General features: G+C 40.6%; 1 protein-coding gene across 1 annotated transcript in view; it reads right to left on the bottom strand.

Moving 5' to 3' along the window:
- Nucleotides 1-16952, bottom strand: part of P2RX7 (purinergic receptor P2X 7) — a 47918-nt gene that overhangs the window by 16440 nt on the left and 14526 nt on the right. Inside the window, exons 6-7 of the mRNA XM_018556742.1 lie at nucleotides 3861-3941; nucleotides 1294-1423 (exon numbers count right to left, since the gene is read on the bottom strand). Coding sequence (XP_018412244.1) covers nucleotides 1294-1423; nucleotides 3861-3941 — 211 coding nt within the window. The remainder of the gene's footprint in view (nucleotides 1-1293; nucleotides 1424-3860; nucleotides 3942-16952) is intronic.

Here is a 16952-nt window from a genome sequence, read left to right as displayed (position 1 = left end):
GTCACTTCCTGTGCACTAAACTGATATATCATAGAATGTTATCTTCCTTTCAAGCTATTTTCTGTAAACTACAAATTCCTCTATGCCCCATGTAATGGAGATATGTGGAGGTTGTGTTTTTGGTCCAAATCAGTAGAGCAGCCTGCGTGACAACCATGGCTCCCTCCCAGCGGAGAGAGTGTAGCCATCCTAGGACAGAAAGTGTATTGCTGGCAGGATTACTAGCTGAAAATAAAGGATGAAAAAAGCCTTAAAAATAAAAACTAAGAACACCACCTCATCTAAGGAATGTTAGGTTATACAGTATAATACATTTTTGTTTTTGGGTTTAGATACACTTTCATTTTGTAGGCTCATTTTTCACAGTGAGAAGTTTTAATCAAAGCACTAAAACTTACACCAAAAGGGGAAGTACTATTAACCTTACTTAATACTGAACTGAAAACAAAACATTTTTTTTTAGCGGACGCTTATAACCCATCAGCTTTTTTGTTTGCCATCTGTGTCCCATTGGGACCAATAACCAGGAAATTAAAGGAAATCTCTCCAATGTGAGGGGAATCCCTGGTGGTCAGCAGGACCACCAGAACTAATCTCCCCATTTATTCCTGTTCTGGTGGCAACCTATCATTCACTATCACAAGTAGGGAGGGTGAACCTATCCAATCTATCCAAAGAAAAAAAAAAAGTTTTGGCGTCAGTCCCACTTTAATATAATATTGATTGGCAAGATGATGACTGTAGGCTGAGGTGCATATGTCATTAACAGACAGAAATGTTCTGCAACCGACAATGTATGCCATGGTACGCTCCATTTGCGTGCAGTAATAACCAGCTTACTTGCCCTTCTTACTGTAAAAGCCCACAGTAGTACCGTTAAATAGTTAGGAGACATAATTCTAAACCAAATCAACAATTATGAGTCTATTAGTCTTCCAAGGCCAAGATTTGTAAAGGTACAAATGAAACTGTCAGCAGTAAGTCTTCAGTTAAAGCAATACCTGACTGTACAGATTAGCTGCCTCCCAAACTCTGCATTGTAAGTAAGCAGATGTTTTATTCTTTCTCAGTTATGAAGGTGAGGCCATCACTTTCTTGCAGGTCAGGAAAGCTTTGGAACTTCTTTTAACTAGTAAATCTGTCAATTCCATCTCTGTCCTGATTGGCCCAGGAATCCTTTTCCCATTCAAAACAGTCCTGGATATAAGGGCATTTTTTTTTATTTTTTCTCTATTCAACTAATATAAAAACATAAAAAAATATGGGTGCCAATACAAGCTACAGTATACATACTAGAATGGCAACTTGGGAAAAATGATGTCCTGCTTCTTTTAGGATGTCCCCTAATCGGAATATAGGACATTGAGGAGCAGTCACTTTGTTATAAACGCAGGTGACATTGTATTCCGGAAGGATGTTTTTCCTAGAAAAGAAGTACAATGAAAAATCAGATTATGACAAACATTGAGGTATGTCATAGCAGTGACAACTATAAAGAGTGCCCGACAAAATGGGAAATGATTAGATTTTAACTTTTTTATAAGTATGAAGTTCACCAGGATAACTCTTGCTCTTGTTCAAGGCAGAGCTTCCACAGTTTGATGCACCAAGAAGCCGTGCTAACCAATTCCATTAAAGTATCACAGAATTGCATACACCCCCACTTCCTAATACAAAAAAAAATCAATTGTTCTGTGATCTTCCCATTAAAAGCCTAACTACAGGCTCCCTTAAAAATGTCCAGGCTATAGGCATTAAGGAGTTCTAGACAAATGTGCAGAAAAAGCTTTTTAAAGTATAAAGGATTTTCTTTCTCAAAATCTGGGTCATATAACATACTGTAGATGCTTCAACAATGGCAGTCTGTTGGAGTATATTAACCACTTAAAGACCATGGTGTTAAAGCCCCTTCCTGGCCAGGCCATTTTAAGTATTTAGCACTGCAGTACTTTGACTGACATTTATTCAGTCATGTAACGCTGTACTGAAATTAATTTTATACCATGTTTTGGGGACAGATAGAGATTTCTTTTGGTGGTATTTAATCACCACTGGGGTTTTTATTTTTTACTATATAACAAAAAAAGTACCCTACATTTTGAAAAAAATCCTGTTTCCTTATGAAATGTTATGAAACATTTATTATCACCCCAATTTATTTGGTAAAATATAAAATACGGGGTCACGTCGGGTAAATAGACACCAAACATGTCAAGCTTTAAAATTGCGCACGCCTGCGAAATTGCAGAAAACAACCACACCCAAATTTTAAAAGCTTTTACTACTCATCAGTTTAGTGTTATCAGTAATTAATGGCCCTAAAATGATTGCTCTCATTCCGACGTTCGCGGCAATATGTAACATGTGTGGCGTAATGGGCGCAATCGTCGTTTTCACACGTTGGCGCACCCGACGCATGTTTGCAAGTGTATGTGGGGGGCGGGGGACTTTAAAAACATTTTTTAAATTGTTTTTATTATTATTTGTGACTTTTTTTTAGCTTCTTTATTTTTTTATGCTTTCATTTTTTTTTACACTTAACTTTATTGCTATCACATAGGGGACTAAGAAATCCCCTATGTGATAGCCAATTCACATAACAGGTCCTCTTTATGGAGACAGAGAGAGAGAGATCTGCTTCATCTGCTTCTCTCCGGCATCTGTAACCTGAGAGTGACACTGAATGCAGGAAGTCATGTAATATACATGACTTCCTGCATTCGGGGACAGCAGAGGAGATCAGAGGGAGATCGTGTACTGATCTCCCTTTGATCTCCATTAACAGAGTCGCCGTGCCGGGCCCAGCCGCATGGGCACAGCGCATCTCAGGATTGGCAGCGGCGGCACCGGTGGAGGTACGGGGGATCGGGCTTCTCTAGAGACGCCTAATCGCTTGCATGTAAACAGCCATCGCTGGCTGTTAACATGCTCAAAGTTTCCCCATTCGTGTGCGGCACTCTCCTACTCCTGTAAGTCTCCCGTCCGGCCATTCACGAACGGCCATGGACGGGAGGTGGTTAATATAAAGCAAATAGCTACTGATTGTGATGTCTCTGCAATTTCCTGCACTGCTTTCCCAGCAAGAACAATACTGACTAAGTAACTGTTAAAGCCCTACCGTGGGCAAAGTCTTTGGTGACTGGAGAAAGCCAAAAACCACAACACTTGGCCCTAACAAATGTGGAATAGAATGAATGGCCAAGTTGAGTTGTGGGCAGCCAAGGAAAAGGATCTTGGACAGATATAAAAGGGCAAGGCAGGGCTTCCCGTGTCCTAGCAACCAATGATACACCTAGTTGTTCAGCTGTTAGCTGGGAGATTCTTCGGCTAGCATGTGAATGTAAACAAAGGGGCGGGGATGCTGGTGGCCATATCTGGTCAATAACATCACCAGAAAACCCGTCTTTTTGTTTACTTCTCAGCTGCCAGTCTGGGGAGCTGTCATTTGCCATGAGGGTACGACGTGTGGACATTAAAGGTGTATCCACCTTTCCTTCAAGCCAAACCTGCAACAATTTTTTTCTGAAGACATATACCACAGTGCTGTACAGAGAAAACTGAGCCAGCCACATCAGTCTCTGTACAGAGGAGCTTACATACTAATGCCCCCCCCCCCCAGTCACACACTATTATTATGCATTTATATAGCTCTGGCATATACCACAGTGATGTACAGAGAACACTGACCCAGTCACATCAGTCTCTGTACAGAAGAGTATCTGGATTAGAGCTATTCTGGCTTATTCTGATTTTGTTTTTGTCTTCCAAATGAGCTGCCACAGGTAACAAATACCCAGATCACATGTAATGGGTCATTTGTTCAGCCAAACGTGCTAAAGATCAAGCCAGGTTTTACTTACGTGGTATAATTAAAGGCTGCAAAGTGAATATTGTTCTTTATCAAAACCGTGAAGTTTTCAGCACTTCCCAAAATGGCCGGCCTAGAAATAAAAGGTTAACAAAAAACACTTGATAAGCAGAAAGACTGAAATAGTAACAAGAAATTCATGCTCAGACACTAAGGGGTGTATTTATAAAAAGTCTACAGTGCCATTCATTTTGTGAAACTGACACTTACATTGCTCTTTGCGTATAGGGCGAAATCAAAGGTTTTCTTGTACACAATAAATGTAATTGTTGGACAATACTGCATTATTGGCCACTCAATAAAGCAAAGGCGCACAGGAAATAAGTATTTCTTTCCTATATTACTTGGTTCCATTTAGTGTTCATAATGTGGTATTTTCCAACAATTGCATTAATTCTGAATAAGAAAACATTTGATTTTGCCCTAACGCACAGAACGAATGTAAGTGTCAGTTTTGCGAATTAATGTCTTTGTAGAACAGTAGAAAGGCATCATGGCACACTCACAAACTAGCATGTAAAACAACTTGTCTCACCACTAAGGACAATGACAGAGGAGGAAGATCGGATTAAGAGACATCATTTAAGGTATCCAGATATCCAAACCTCTGTTATTATCCTTAGTGGTGAGACAAGTTGTTTTACATGCTAGTTTGTGAGTGTGCCATGATGCCTTTCTACTGTTCTACTGTTCAAAGCCCATTTCGTGTGCACCTTACTGTATAACTGGTAACAAATTGTTGAGTGCGTTTGTCGTTTGTTTTGCTTTAATGTCTTTGTAAACATTGTATGGGTACACCCAAAAGAGAATACATTGCTCTGGTTTATTAGTATATTTCCTTTTATTAACTAGTTCAGCTCACACATTTGTATTATACCCCTTATGGCCTAGAAAAATGTTTACTGATATAGTCTGATATAGTCCTTTTGATTTGGCAAAAACCTTTTAATTACTTAAGGTAACAAAATAATACATGTTTTTTGTTTTTTTTTTGGAGGGCGGGGGATTAGCAAGGCTATCCTTTGGTGATATTGTCTTGCCAAAATAATATTTTTATTTTTTTTCTATGTAATCTGTAGTGAAAAAGGAGTAGCATAAGAAAAAAAAAGATCAAGTAGAAAAAAAAATGACTTCAAATAAGTTTATTTACTGGTAGGGTTGCTTTAACTAGCTTCATATTCAGATCAAAGGTGAGATGAATAAAACAGCAAATACAACATGACAATAATGTTGTCACATTGCATTTCTGAATAACGTTTTTGAACAGCGTTCCAAACACTGTTCAGAAGCTCAGTTTTTCACAGCAGCAGCTCTGTTACAAGCAAGTGCCGACCTGTTATGGTAACTTCCAGAATTTGCCAGTTAGAATGGAGCAGGTAGCAGCAGGGGGAGAGAGACAGGTCTTGCAATTAGACATGTGCACTGCCAAAAAAATGTTTTCGTTTCGTTTTAAATTCGGATTTGTGTTATTTCGTTTTTCGGGATTCGGGTGTGAAAGTCAATTCGGATTCGGAATTCGGACGAAATTCGGTAGCGGTAGTTCGTTCGAACGTTCGTTTCGTGTTCGTTTCTTATTCGGTTCGTTCATTCGTTCGTTCGTTTGCAGCAAAGTGATATTTGAGGGGGAAAAATATTTTTCTCCTTCTCAAATGTGTTTGCTGCAACGAACGAAACGAATAAGAAACGAAAACTAAACGAACGTTCGAACAAACTACCGCTACCGAATTTCGGAAATGGAAATTCGGATTCGTTTGCATTCGTTATAACTGTAATTCGGAATTCGGATACATCGGAATGTCCGAATTTCCGAAAATTCGTCCGAATTTCGTTTTGGAACTATACGAATCGCACATGTCTACTTGCAATGTATCTCCCGTACACTTCGTTGAAGTATTTCAGGGCATATATCCCATAACCAAACTCTTTGTGGTTCATTTTTATAAAATATTTTCATGTTTTTCAGTCAGGCAAATGTGAAATATTGCATATGACTGTTTGAGATTTACATAGCCAGTAGGGTTGCACAGATACCAAGTACAGTACTCGGTACAAGTACGAGTACATGTACCGATACTTTTGAGCTCCAAGACTAGACTAGAGAAAAATTCAAAAATTAGGAGGCAGCTGTAATTTGTAAGGAGCACATGGGGCTCCTGGGATTTGTACAGGTCGCTCCTGTCAGGGATACCTAGAGATTGCTCCCCAGCTTTATGCCTCTTTCATTCCCCATCAGACATGTCACAGTCTTCGCCAACACTCTTATCCCAATGGGAACATTATTGTATTTTGGCTGTCAAAAAGAATATTCTCTTACATTGGTTATCCCAACACACTCCCACGTTGCTGGAGGTCAAGGGCACCCTACATCAGCTCATGTTAATCCATAAATTAGACACTAAGCATAATTTGGCCCGCACAGATAAGTTTTTCCATACTTGGACGCACTTCTTGACATCTGAATGCACACTGCTTCAGCTTAAGGACATTATGTCTGTATTTAAACGTTCCAAATGGTACCTCCAAGCCCAATCTACCGGCTCTTTGGGTAAACTTGCTGTACTTTGAGTCATCACACCTAAGCCTTGGTACCTCACTCATATATACCACACATTCAGGTAATGACGACCTGTTTCCCACATTCTCTTCATAATAACCGTGATAATCTGAAGCCTTTTCCGCACTCACATGCTTACTACAGTATCGTACCCTCTATTGCCCGATTCTGATCCGTCTCACAAACCATTCATGTCGATCACCTGAGTTCAAGTTCTTACAAGTATAAATTGTTACCCATACATCAAATATTCTGGAATTTGGACTGTAACTGTCAATTTACACACTTTTGGTATAAAATGGCTTAGGTCCCTGACATGAGATTATATAGCTTTGTAATTTCGTTATGTTTTCAATGCATTGTTTAGTTTTTCAAGTACTATGTTGACTCCTTTTATTAGGAGTCTTCTTTTAATCTATGTCTTACACTTCTGTATTGCCATAAAAATTGCAATAAAAATTACTTGCTTAAAAAAAAAAAAAATAATGTATGATTTTGTTTTTATAAGTATAAATAAAGGGATGCACAGATACCAGTTTTGCGAGTACGAGTACTGGTACTGGCCGAGTACTTACAAGTACGAGTACTGATACATTTTTGTTTATTGTCATGTGACAGTTTTTCTAAAACAATACAGACTAATGATTTCAGGGCAGTGATGGAGCACCAGAGCCAGGTCCCAGCTGCAACCTCTGCAACCCCGGTAGTTCTCATGAAAATGCCAAGTATCTGCACTGGTACTCGAAAAGTATCTGTGCATCCCTAATAGCCAGCATGTGGAGCAATGGGCTCTTTTCACATGTTTACCAGGCTATTATTAACTGCTTTACTGGAAAAAGGTTTGTTTTTATACTCAGCTATACAGGTTAGATTTTATTGTCACACACCGTTGGATGAGTCAGAAAAATAACTCATTCTCCCCCCACACTGCCTCTCTCAGCATGCTCTGGTCATAGGGGGCCATATGAAGATAAAAAGAGACAGTCTAAAAAGGAAATAGTTGTACCCTCTATTAAATATTTCTGTTAAACAAAAAATTACAAGAAATGTATATACACAATAAACATTTTTAAAATGTTGTAGTCAATGATTAATTGACAGAAAACTATGACAGTTTTTCTTCAGTTTTTGTGCTCTGTTTTTTTGCACTTTTGATCTCCATAATATATTCAGTGCTCATGTTACACACTTGTCCAACTACATCATGCAAAATAGCATCTGCAAAAAGAGAAATCACTTCCCAAAAAAGTTCCACAGAGCCGCCCACATCCTGATAACCATAAGTCATATAATGATGTATGGGGAACTTATGTGGCTTTCAGTATATAGTAACAGTGTTGTCATAATTGTTTAAATAAACTAACTTTAAATGATAAGCATCTACTGTATTGTCCAATGAGTAAAACAAAAGCTATGTTCTTGAAAGGTATTTAACACAACAAAGAAAAAAAGGAAGTTCTGTTGGCTTAAAGTAGTATTAAACTCTCAAATTTTTTTCCAATAATGCATCCAGATCAAACAAATATACATTGCTCAGCAAAGTATTTACAGTCATCATGATCACAAGGCACAGCAATCTCCAGCAGCCCTCCGTCTACCAACTTGGTGATGGGAGGAAATAGGAGGGAGGAGCAGGAAAGAAGGGAGTCGATTGCCTTGCCATGCCCGTGTAATTGTGGAGACACATGCAGCTCACTAGCACACACAAGGGTGGCTTCATAGCAGTGACGGCCCGCACCCGGGTGACACCATTGGATGGAGTGACACCAAAATGACTGGCAGTCATTTTGGTGTCACCCTCTCTAAAAAGTCGGGCACTCGGTCATGGACCGAGAGCCCGACAGTGTCAGGAGAGAGGAGGGGACTTGGCGGCATAACTCATTCCGCCGGCTGAACGTCCCCTCCTCTCTCTGCCGGCGTTCATCACCAAGCTGGCTGCCGGCAGGCGTCAATTAGATGGCCATGCGTGCGCGATGATGAAACGGCAGGGTGTCACACGGTGTCCGCTCCGGGTGACACCCGGCCTCGGGACGCCCCTGCTTCATAGGAATCTGCAAGGGAAAGGAGCCTCCCTAAAACAGAAGACCAGGGCCAGTGCTATGGTGACCAGGTGATTCTGCAGATTAACTTTTAAACATCATAGAGCAATAGTAAGTGATCTAAACAGCATTTACGATAGCTTAAAAACCATAACTTGGAGAATTTCTGCCTGTCTATTACCACAATAAAAAAAGAACTTGTGTGTCAGAGACTTTCATTTCTCTTTTTTATTTTTAAACTTGTTCTTTGATTTTTACAGGTACATTATCAGTATTATTGCATAGGTTGAAATGTTTCTTTCATTTTGAGGCCAACGTAAAAGTCTTTCTAGTGACAATAAAGATGAATAGATTGTACATAAAAACATGAAATGTAAAATGTTTAAAGAGAACCTATAATAATTTTGGCCATCCTGTTGTTGGTCATTTAATTGGTAAATAGCAAAAAACAAATTACACTGCCTCGTTAGGCTAATCACAGCAAAGTAGGAAATCATTGCATAAAACCCTGAGTCAGCAGCCTCGAGTTTACAATTTGCTGGCTACAAGTGGTAAATCTGAGATATTAATATGAAATATTTATTATTTTTCTGACTAAAAAGTAATGCAAAAAAAGTTTCAAACGTTTTTTTTTGTCATCAACGAAAATAGAATGTAGTAACCTAAATAACCTTTTAAATGTTATTTTGAAAGTTTACAGGTTCAAAAATATTGTCAGTTCTGAATTTAAAAAGGTAAACATTTCACTAAGGGTGCATCCAAGACCCTCAGTCAGCAAAACTTGCCGGGCTGTGTAATAAGAAAGCCCAGCACTACCTGCAAGTTTGTTGAAGCTTGTGTTAACTGACTAATCCCTGCAAAAAGACATGGAAGGAGCGTCTCTCCTCATTCAACAGTGTATACAATCTGATTTCTCTAGCTAATTATTTGTAATCCTGTAGAAAGGAGCTACTCAGTTCCAAGCATAACGAATAAAGAAATGTGTATAAAATAGATATACATTCCCTTTAACAAACTGCTAATGTTTAATGTAGAAAATGGCCTCCCATATATAAGATGTGCTGCTTAGTTTTCTGTAAGTCCCCTGCAAAATTCCACAAATATCTATTTGAGCCTGCCAGTGAATTCCCCCTCATGCAGCTTCCTGTGATGACACCAATGCTGCACTGCTCCTGAACTCAGAGCAGAGTTGCCACTCTTATTAGGCTGTGCCTGCTTGCCCTACAGTGGGAATAAAAAAAATGTTGTAGTGGGTGTAGCTTTCACCATTGCCACTAGTGATTCACAGGCCTGTAGCTTTTCAGTCTAAACCTAGCCATACAACCTAGCCATGATCACTGCCTTCTAGATTGACAGCACTGTCTCTGTTGCTGAAACCCTCCCTCTGTGAACTGCAGTGTCTGTAAACGGGTGTGTGTGAGACACAAGAAGAATATGTCTCGGTCAGGGAAGGTAAAGTTTGTTTGTTTATTTTATGAGGTTTATGCATCACATGGTAATCTTTAGATTTTAAGCACTCCCGGGCAGGGCCCTCCTTACCATCTTGTCTTGAATTGAATTGTAATGTCTTCTTTACATTGTAAAGCGATTTTAAGCACTCCCGGGCAGGGCCCTCCTTACCATCTTGTCTTGAATTGAATTGTAATGTCTTCTTTACATTGTAAAGCGATGCGCAAACTGTTTGTGCTATAAAAATCCTGTATTATAATAATAACTGGATTGTGCAGATGTTTAGACTGGGAAAACATGAGCCTTCAATTGTACTTCAGCCTGGATTACATATCAGTAAAGAAACTGGGTAATAATTGTGCAGCTAGGGTAAGAGCTGAAATGCAGTATATACTTCCTGGCACAAGTATCTTTTATGACAAATGTCAATAGAAAAATGCTCCTCTGTGTTAGAAAACCCATTAGCATTGCAAATTAGGTCTCTTTGTGAACAGAACAGCTCATCCTCAGTCCATTATAATATAAGACCATGTAAATTAGAAGAGAAGAAGACAATATGATCCAAGAAAGTACTAAAAATGTCATTCAAAACAAGTAAAAATATAGAAATGTAATGCTGCTTAGAATTCTTGTTCTCATAAAGCCACACTCATGGGCTTTAGCCAATACCGTGGTTTGCTATTTTAATTTAATCTAGCAGTCTAGCTGTTATTGTTGATCAACTGAAAACAAAAGTACTGCTAGGGTCAAGAATAACTGGGGGGACTCTGGGTACCCTGTGAAAAAAATATGGAAAAGGCTAGCTCATGGTAGTGAATACTGTCCACTGTGTGGGAGATGACAGAAACATGTGGATGACAGCACCACCACTAGAAGCATATGTGAAGGTTGCCATACCCACAATGTGGCTGCTTTATGGATATTGGATCAAAATCTGGGCCGATCAACCCCCCCCCCCCCTAAAAAGTTAATCTAATTGGTTGCTAAAATGTTACCCCTATTCTCCGGTCTACATAAATCATCCCAAACACACCTTAATCATTGCTACATGTGGTAACTGTTCCACAGTAAATGCTTATTTGTGTACATATCGAGTTCATTGGACGGATATCTTTCCTTACCATAAATGTTAAGACTATTTGCAATAGCCAATTCCAAAGCAGCTGATAAAACATGTAATAAGGCAATTTTATTTATGTAAAATATCAGTAAATAACATGTACTCATGGGAGTCTATCAACATTTTTTAGGAGCTAGGGAACAGCTTTTTTCACTGTTGGCAATAGGGTTCAAGAGAGTTAGAGGCTGACAATGATGTGCCATTTGGTATGTATGCCAAGTGAACTAGCAACTTTTTTGTCACAAAAACATTAAGATTGATTTACTAAAGGCAATTTTCCCAATGGGTAGTGCATGTGGTGAAAATTACGTGCAAGGGAAAGAAAGAAAAACTATACCGTACTTTTGCTTCCACATGATTGGATAATGGAATTTAGAAGAGCTTCACCTCATTCACTAAGCTAAGGGAAAATTCCCTTGCAAAGTGAACCTGCCTATTTGCCTCTAAATAGACCCCACAGAGTTTATGAACCATGCTTGGATTCCTTGAATAGCGTCATTCTCAACAGATCCAAGAGACTCACATGCAAATATTCAGGAGAATCAAAAATGAGGGAAGCAATGATTCTCATAACTCAATCATCATTGATCACCACCTGCTGTATTTTTAAAGAAGAACCAGGAATTAACAAAATTAACCCTTGCAGTGGGGCTAGCCCTGCACTGCAAGGATAGACTGCTCGTTTTTGGTCTAGGAACGAAAATAAAGAAGATACACTCACCTGATCCTCGGTCCTGTGGCAGTGACCGCTCACTCCGCTCTAGCTGTAGTATGTCCCTCGGTGTCCTCATTTAATAGGCCTGCATTAGACGTGATGATGTCACGGGTCCTGAGGCCGCCAGAGCCCAGGGGAGAAGAGGCTGCAGGGACAGGTCTAGCATCCAGACGAGCACGAGGAGCAAGTGAGTATATCTTCTTTAATCCAGCCTTAAGACCAAAACAAGCAGTTAACCCTTGTAGTGTGGGCTACCTCCCCACTGCCAGGGTTAATTTTGTTAATAGCTGGAATTCCTCTTTAAAGTTTTCCTAACCCATATGTGTATTTTTATTATTTTATACCCCTCTCAGTTCCTTCAAATAGAAAGAAATACTAAAACTAATAATAAACCTTCTTTAAGTGTAGAAACCACAAAGCTTTTGGGTTAAGTCCAACCCCATGGTATATGCATACTGAATGAAACTGCCCTTCAGCTGTAGAAAATGTCTTCTGAATACATTACTACATGGAAGGGATTGGCTAAGACAGCAAACCAAGGACAATAGCCTCAATTCATAACACTTTACCATGTGTGGAGTTTTCATTCCCATGTATTCTTACCTAATGTACCATTCACTTTTTTATCTGTAATCACTGCATATGTGTTGTATTATTGCCTTTGTTGTATTTTGTATTGTGCAGATTTTTACTCCTGAAAATGTTGCCATGTTATTACAATATGAACGGTATCAAATGGTGTCTTTTGAGGGGATAAAATAGCGAATCATGAGAGAAAACACCCATTTATGAGGAAGAGTGGCGTTCAATAGTTAATTCATTCAATAGTAAATGTTCATTTCATAAGTTAAAAAAATGCACATCATTGCAATATTTGATTTAGATAACTGAAAATTTTTATGCAAAAAATCATCATGAGATAAAATAACTAACACATGGAAAAAACTCTCAAAGCTCCTTTGTGACTTGATACTAACATGTGTAACAATAGTGTTCATATGTGTTGCAATTTATTTGATGTATATGTCAGCTTCTTGATAGTAAGGATTAGGGATGGGCTCGATGTTCGAGTCGAGCATGAGTTCGACTCGAACATCGGCAGTTTGTGTGTTTGGCGAACACACGAACTGTCACGGAGTTCAGCGGGCTGTTCACCCACCGAGCACCCCACAAGGCACTGTGCACCGAACAGTAGCGTGTGAGCCCAGATTGGCTAAAGCCTTCCTCCTGACCGTAGGTCAGGTGCAAGACTTTGCCCAAACAGGGTACAGCACTCTGTAGGAGCCATGATTGGGCAAATTCATGATGACTTTGCCCAATCATTGCTCACCAGTCAGATGGCGTACAACTGTAAACAGTTGGGCGGAGCTAGCTGTAACTGCTAGCTCCGCCCAATTGTATATATTTTGCCGCCATCTGTCAAAATGCCATTCTGCGGCGGGAGTTCGTCCTGAGCAGTCAGGGGGCACTATTTTTTTATTTCTGTTTATTTTTTCTTGTTTTATTATTTCGTCAAGTCGTCATGGACAACGCTGGACGTCGTGATTGATGCTGGATTACATTGGTGGATCCATTTTTAAAAAAAATTTAATAAAAGACTTGTTTTTTTTCCAATTAAAGGATTTTTACAAAAGTACGGCTTCTTTTTAAAAAATTTGATTTAACCCTTTAGTGAATGGATAGGGTACCCGTTACTCATTCACAAGGGGGGAGGCCGCATCTGGGTGCCCCTGCTCGCACCCCCACAACCAATGCCCCAGGACTTGTGGGGAAGAGGCAGGGACGTAACTAGAAATCACAGGGCCCCATAGCAAAGATTTGTATGGGCCCCCACCAACCAAAAAAATAAAAAAGTAATGCTATTGACTCAAGGGATCGCATACACAAAGTCTCTAGGGTGGGTTCTAGGGTGGGAGGGGGCCTGGCAGTGCCATTCATGTCAATGAGACTGCAGACACAGATGCCCGCCTGCAAAAAATTGTGCATGCACAGTATTTTGTGATTGCACCACACTTGAATGCAGGGCAATGTATTACCATGCGTTCTGGGGCAGCTGATGACAGGAATGGCACTGCCAGGCCCCCTCCTACCCCAGGATGCAAGGAAACTTTGTGTATGCGATGCCTTGCATTCTGGGCAAGGGTGTAAATGAGCCTCCTTTAAAATTACAGGAGTCAGAAGAACCACATTGTAAATAAAAGAAAATTACAGCAATGTATGTCAAGGTATAAAAGGATTTTAGGGCTTATTCACACCAATTACAGTGCATTCCAGAGTGGTAGATGCTAAAACGCACACTAAACTCCCCCCTGCATTCTGGGGCAGGAGGGGGCATGGCGATGCATTAAAGACAATGGCACCTCAGCCACGCCCCTCTTCCGCAATGTGATTGCCCGTACCGGAACGTGTGGCAAAACAATGCCTGCGTTCCGGTCCAGTGTGATTGCAAAAAAACTGCTGCATGCACAATTTTTTGGTGATCGCACTAAACCGGAACAGAGGCATTGTTTTGCCACGTGTTCCAGTGTGGGCGACCACACTGCTGGCAGGGGGCGTGGCTGCAGTGCCATTTACTTCAATGCATCACCACGCCCCCTCCCACCCCAGAACGCAGGTGTGTGGGATACAGTGCGTTCCAGCAGAAACCGATCTGGAACGCACTGTAATTGGTGTGAGCAAGCCCTTAGGGATAGAGAACAGGGACAGTACTGCTGGACAATGACAGGTACAGCACAGTAATTAATGACCCCTGCAGCATGTAGAATACAAGACTTCCCAGTTGTCTTCCCAGAGAGCCAGCAGACACCTGGGAAGTCTTGTCACAGCGCCATACAGCAACAGAGCCAGCAAAATGCTTAAACTTCAAGCCCCATTGACATTAACTTCAAGTCACTATCTGACTGCAGATGTCTCCCTACCTCTGTCCCCTCCTCGATCTTCTCGGTGTCCCCGAGGTCCGTCGACAGCTGCAACACCTCCAAACCACGCCCACTCCTCCTGCTAACCAATCCCGAGAAGGCAGCAGGAGTCTGAACCCACCCATTCAGCTGTCTCCGACTCCACCTACAATGTCCGGGGTTGCGGAGACTGGACTGATCGTCAGCCTGTCCGCTCCAGTAGTTCCCTGGCAGTGAGCACCGATGCCAGGACCGGGGTGGGATTGAAAGCCCTGTTCCTAACCGGGCCCCCCTCTGTCGCGGGCCCCATAGTGCCCGCATGGGTCGCTATGGAGGTAGTTCCGCCACTGGGAAGAGGCCCTTGTCCCCATCGGCACAGGGACAAGGTGCTTTTCCAGGGGCGACCCTGGAACAGAACCCTCCCAGTGATGAGGACATGTGGCCTGGTATGGGAGGGAGGGTGGCCACTTGCTCACCCCCCCGCCCCCCTTTTCCTGCCCTGCCAGGCCTGTGCTCGCACCAAGGGTCTGTCTGGTATGACTTTGAGGGGGACCCCACGCACTTTTTTTTTTTTTTTTTGGGGTCCCTCACTAGTAAGGGTAAAGCAGGAAGAACAGTATAGTAGACATGTGCGCTGGCCAAAAACTAGTTTTGTTTTCATTCGGATTTTTTGTTATTCCGTTTTTCGGGATTTGAGTCCAAAAGTCGATTGGTTTCGGCATTTGGACAAAATCCGAATGAATGTTAGTGGAAGTATGTATGAATTTTGTTACGGCCGAATAATCGTTAATAATGAAACGTCATACATACTACCTGCTAACAAATTTTTTTTTTTTAAGTTAATGCTTAACACAATAAAACTTTATTCAGGAAAGAAATTCGTAAGCATTCGAAATTTTTGTTATCGAAAATTCGTATTTGTTTTCATTCGTTATTTCTGTCATTCGGAAATTCGGATGCATCCGAATGTACAAATTCCTGAAATTTTGCCTGAATAACAAATTTTTACAAAACCAATCGCACATGTCTACAGTATAGCAACATGGATGCTATTGTTATGCTAATTGTGATACTAATTTGCCTGCAAACTGGACAGAGTAATACAGTATGCTAAGCTTCTCAAATGCTGCCAAGAATTTCTTGTACTAATTAAAGTGTCAACCGCCTGCAGTTTCAGTAACACCAGCAAGCAGCCAGTAAATGCAAGTTTATCTGCAGCCAAAACGTGAACTTTTCATTTTTTGAATGGTTAAAACTGAATCTGTGTCCCATTCGGGAGATTTGCCTCCATTTGTAGATACAAAATGAAGTGAGAAATATCTCCAGCAGGTTATTCACAAAAGGGTGAAGAGTTCGGAGAAGGAAGGAGAAGTGAACAATCTAGGACAACGTATCTGATTTGGAAAAATTCTCCAATTCAGCCCACGTTCCAGTACAGCTATGTTGTCCTAGTTTGTTCACTTCTCCCACCTTCTCCAAACTTTTCACCCTTTTGTGAATAACTCTGTAAATTGACGAAAATCTCCTCGAGAAAGTTGTTCTGAACAGGTGTCCCTATTGGGAGCTTTTCCCTTACCACTTACAGAGGTCTGAACTCTAAAGGTGCCCATACACCTTATGACCATCGCAAGTTCTTAGTTCACACTGCTCGATTCTCGTACGATCGCGGGATATGGGCACCTTAAGGTTACTTACTCAGGTCTGACCTTTTGGATTTCCCATCACTTTCTCTCCCACTGACAATGGTCACCAGGACAAATAAAAAGGGTGATTCTCCCACTGTGGGGGTACATTTCATATCCTGCTCTGCATGTAGCTCTTCATTGACTGATTTTGTGATGCTATCTCTTTTGCTTTAACGCTTTTGTGCCCAGAAGTCATTGATGCTTAGATGGCCAGGTCAAATTTAGCAGTGTCAACATGTGTCCATTGACTTGACAATAATTCCATGACTAATTTGCATACCTTAACATTTTTTATTGTCTATTATTATTTATTTTTTAAAGCAGAACTCCAGGCACACATTTTATTAACCCTTGCAGTGGGGTTATAAAGATGTAAAATAAAAATATTCTAAGTTTTAATTCATGATTTGCTTTGGGACTTTAAAAAATACTGTAATACTTAGCATACTGTAATACTACAGCATTAAAGTGTATTTCCACTTTTGCAGTCACATTTAAGAAACCCCACTTTTTTGTTTATTATGTGTGCCCATCCACACAACATATCTAAAAATAATAAACCAATATTTTGAGTTGTTTCTTTGGAGCAGGTTTATACATAGGGCACCATAGGCAGCTTCTATTG

Source organism: Nanorana parkeri, unplaced genomic scaffold, assembly GCF_000935625.1.
Source record: "Nanorana parkeri isolate BGI_ZX_2015 unplaced genomic scaffold, ASM93562v1 scaffold13, whole genome shotgun sequence".
NCBI lineage: Eukaryota > Metazoa > Chordata > Amphibia > Anura > Dicroglossidae > Nanorana > Nanorana parkeri.
Note: the sequence above shows the minus strand (reverse complement) of the source record. Positions and strands in the feature narration are given on the sequence as shown.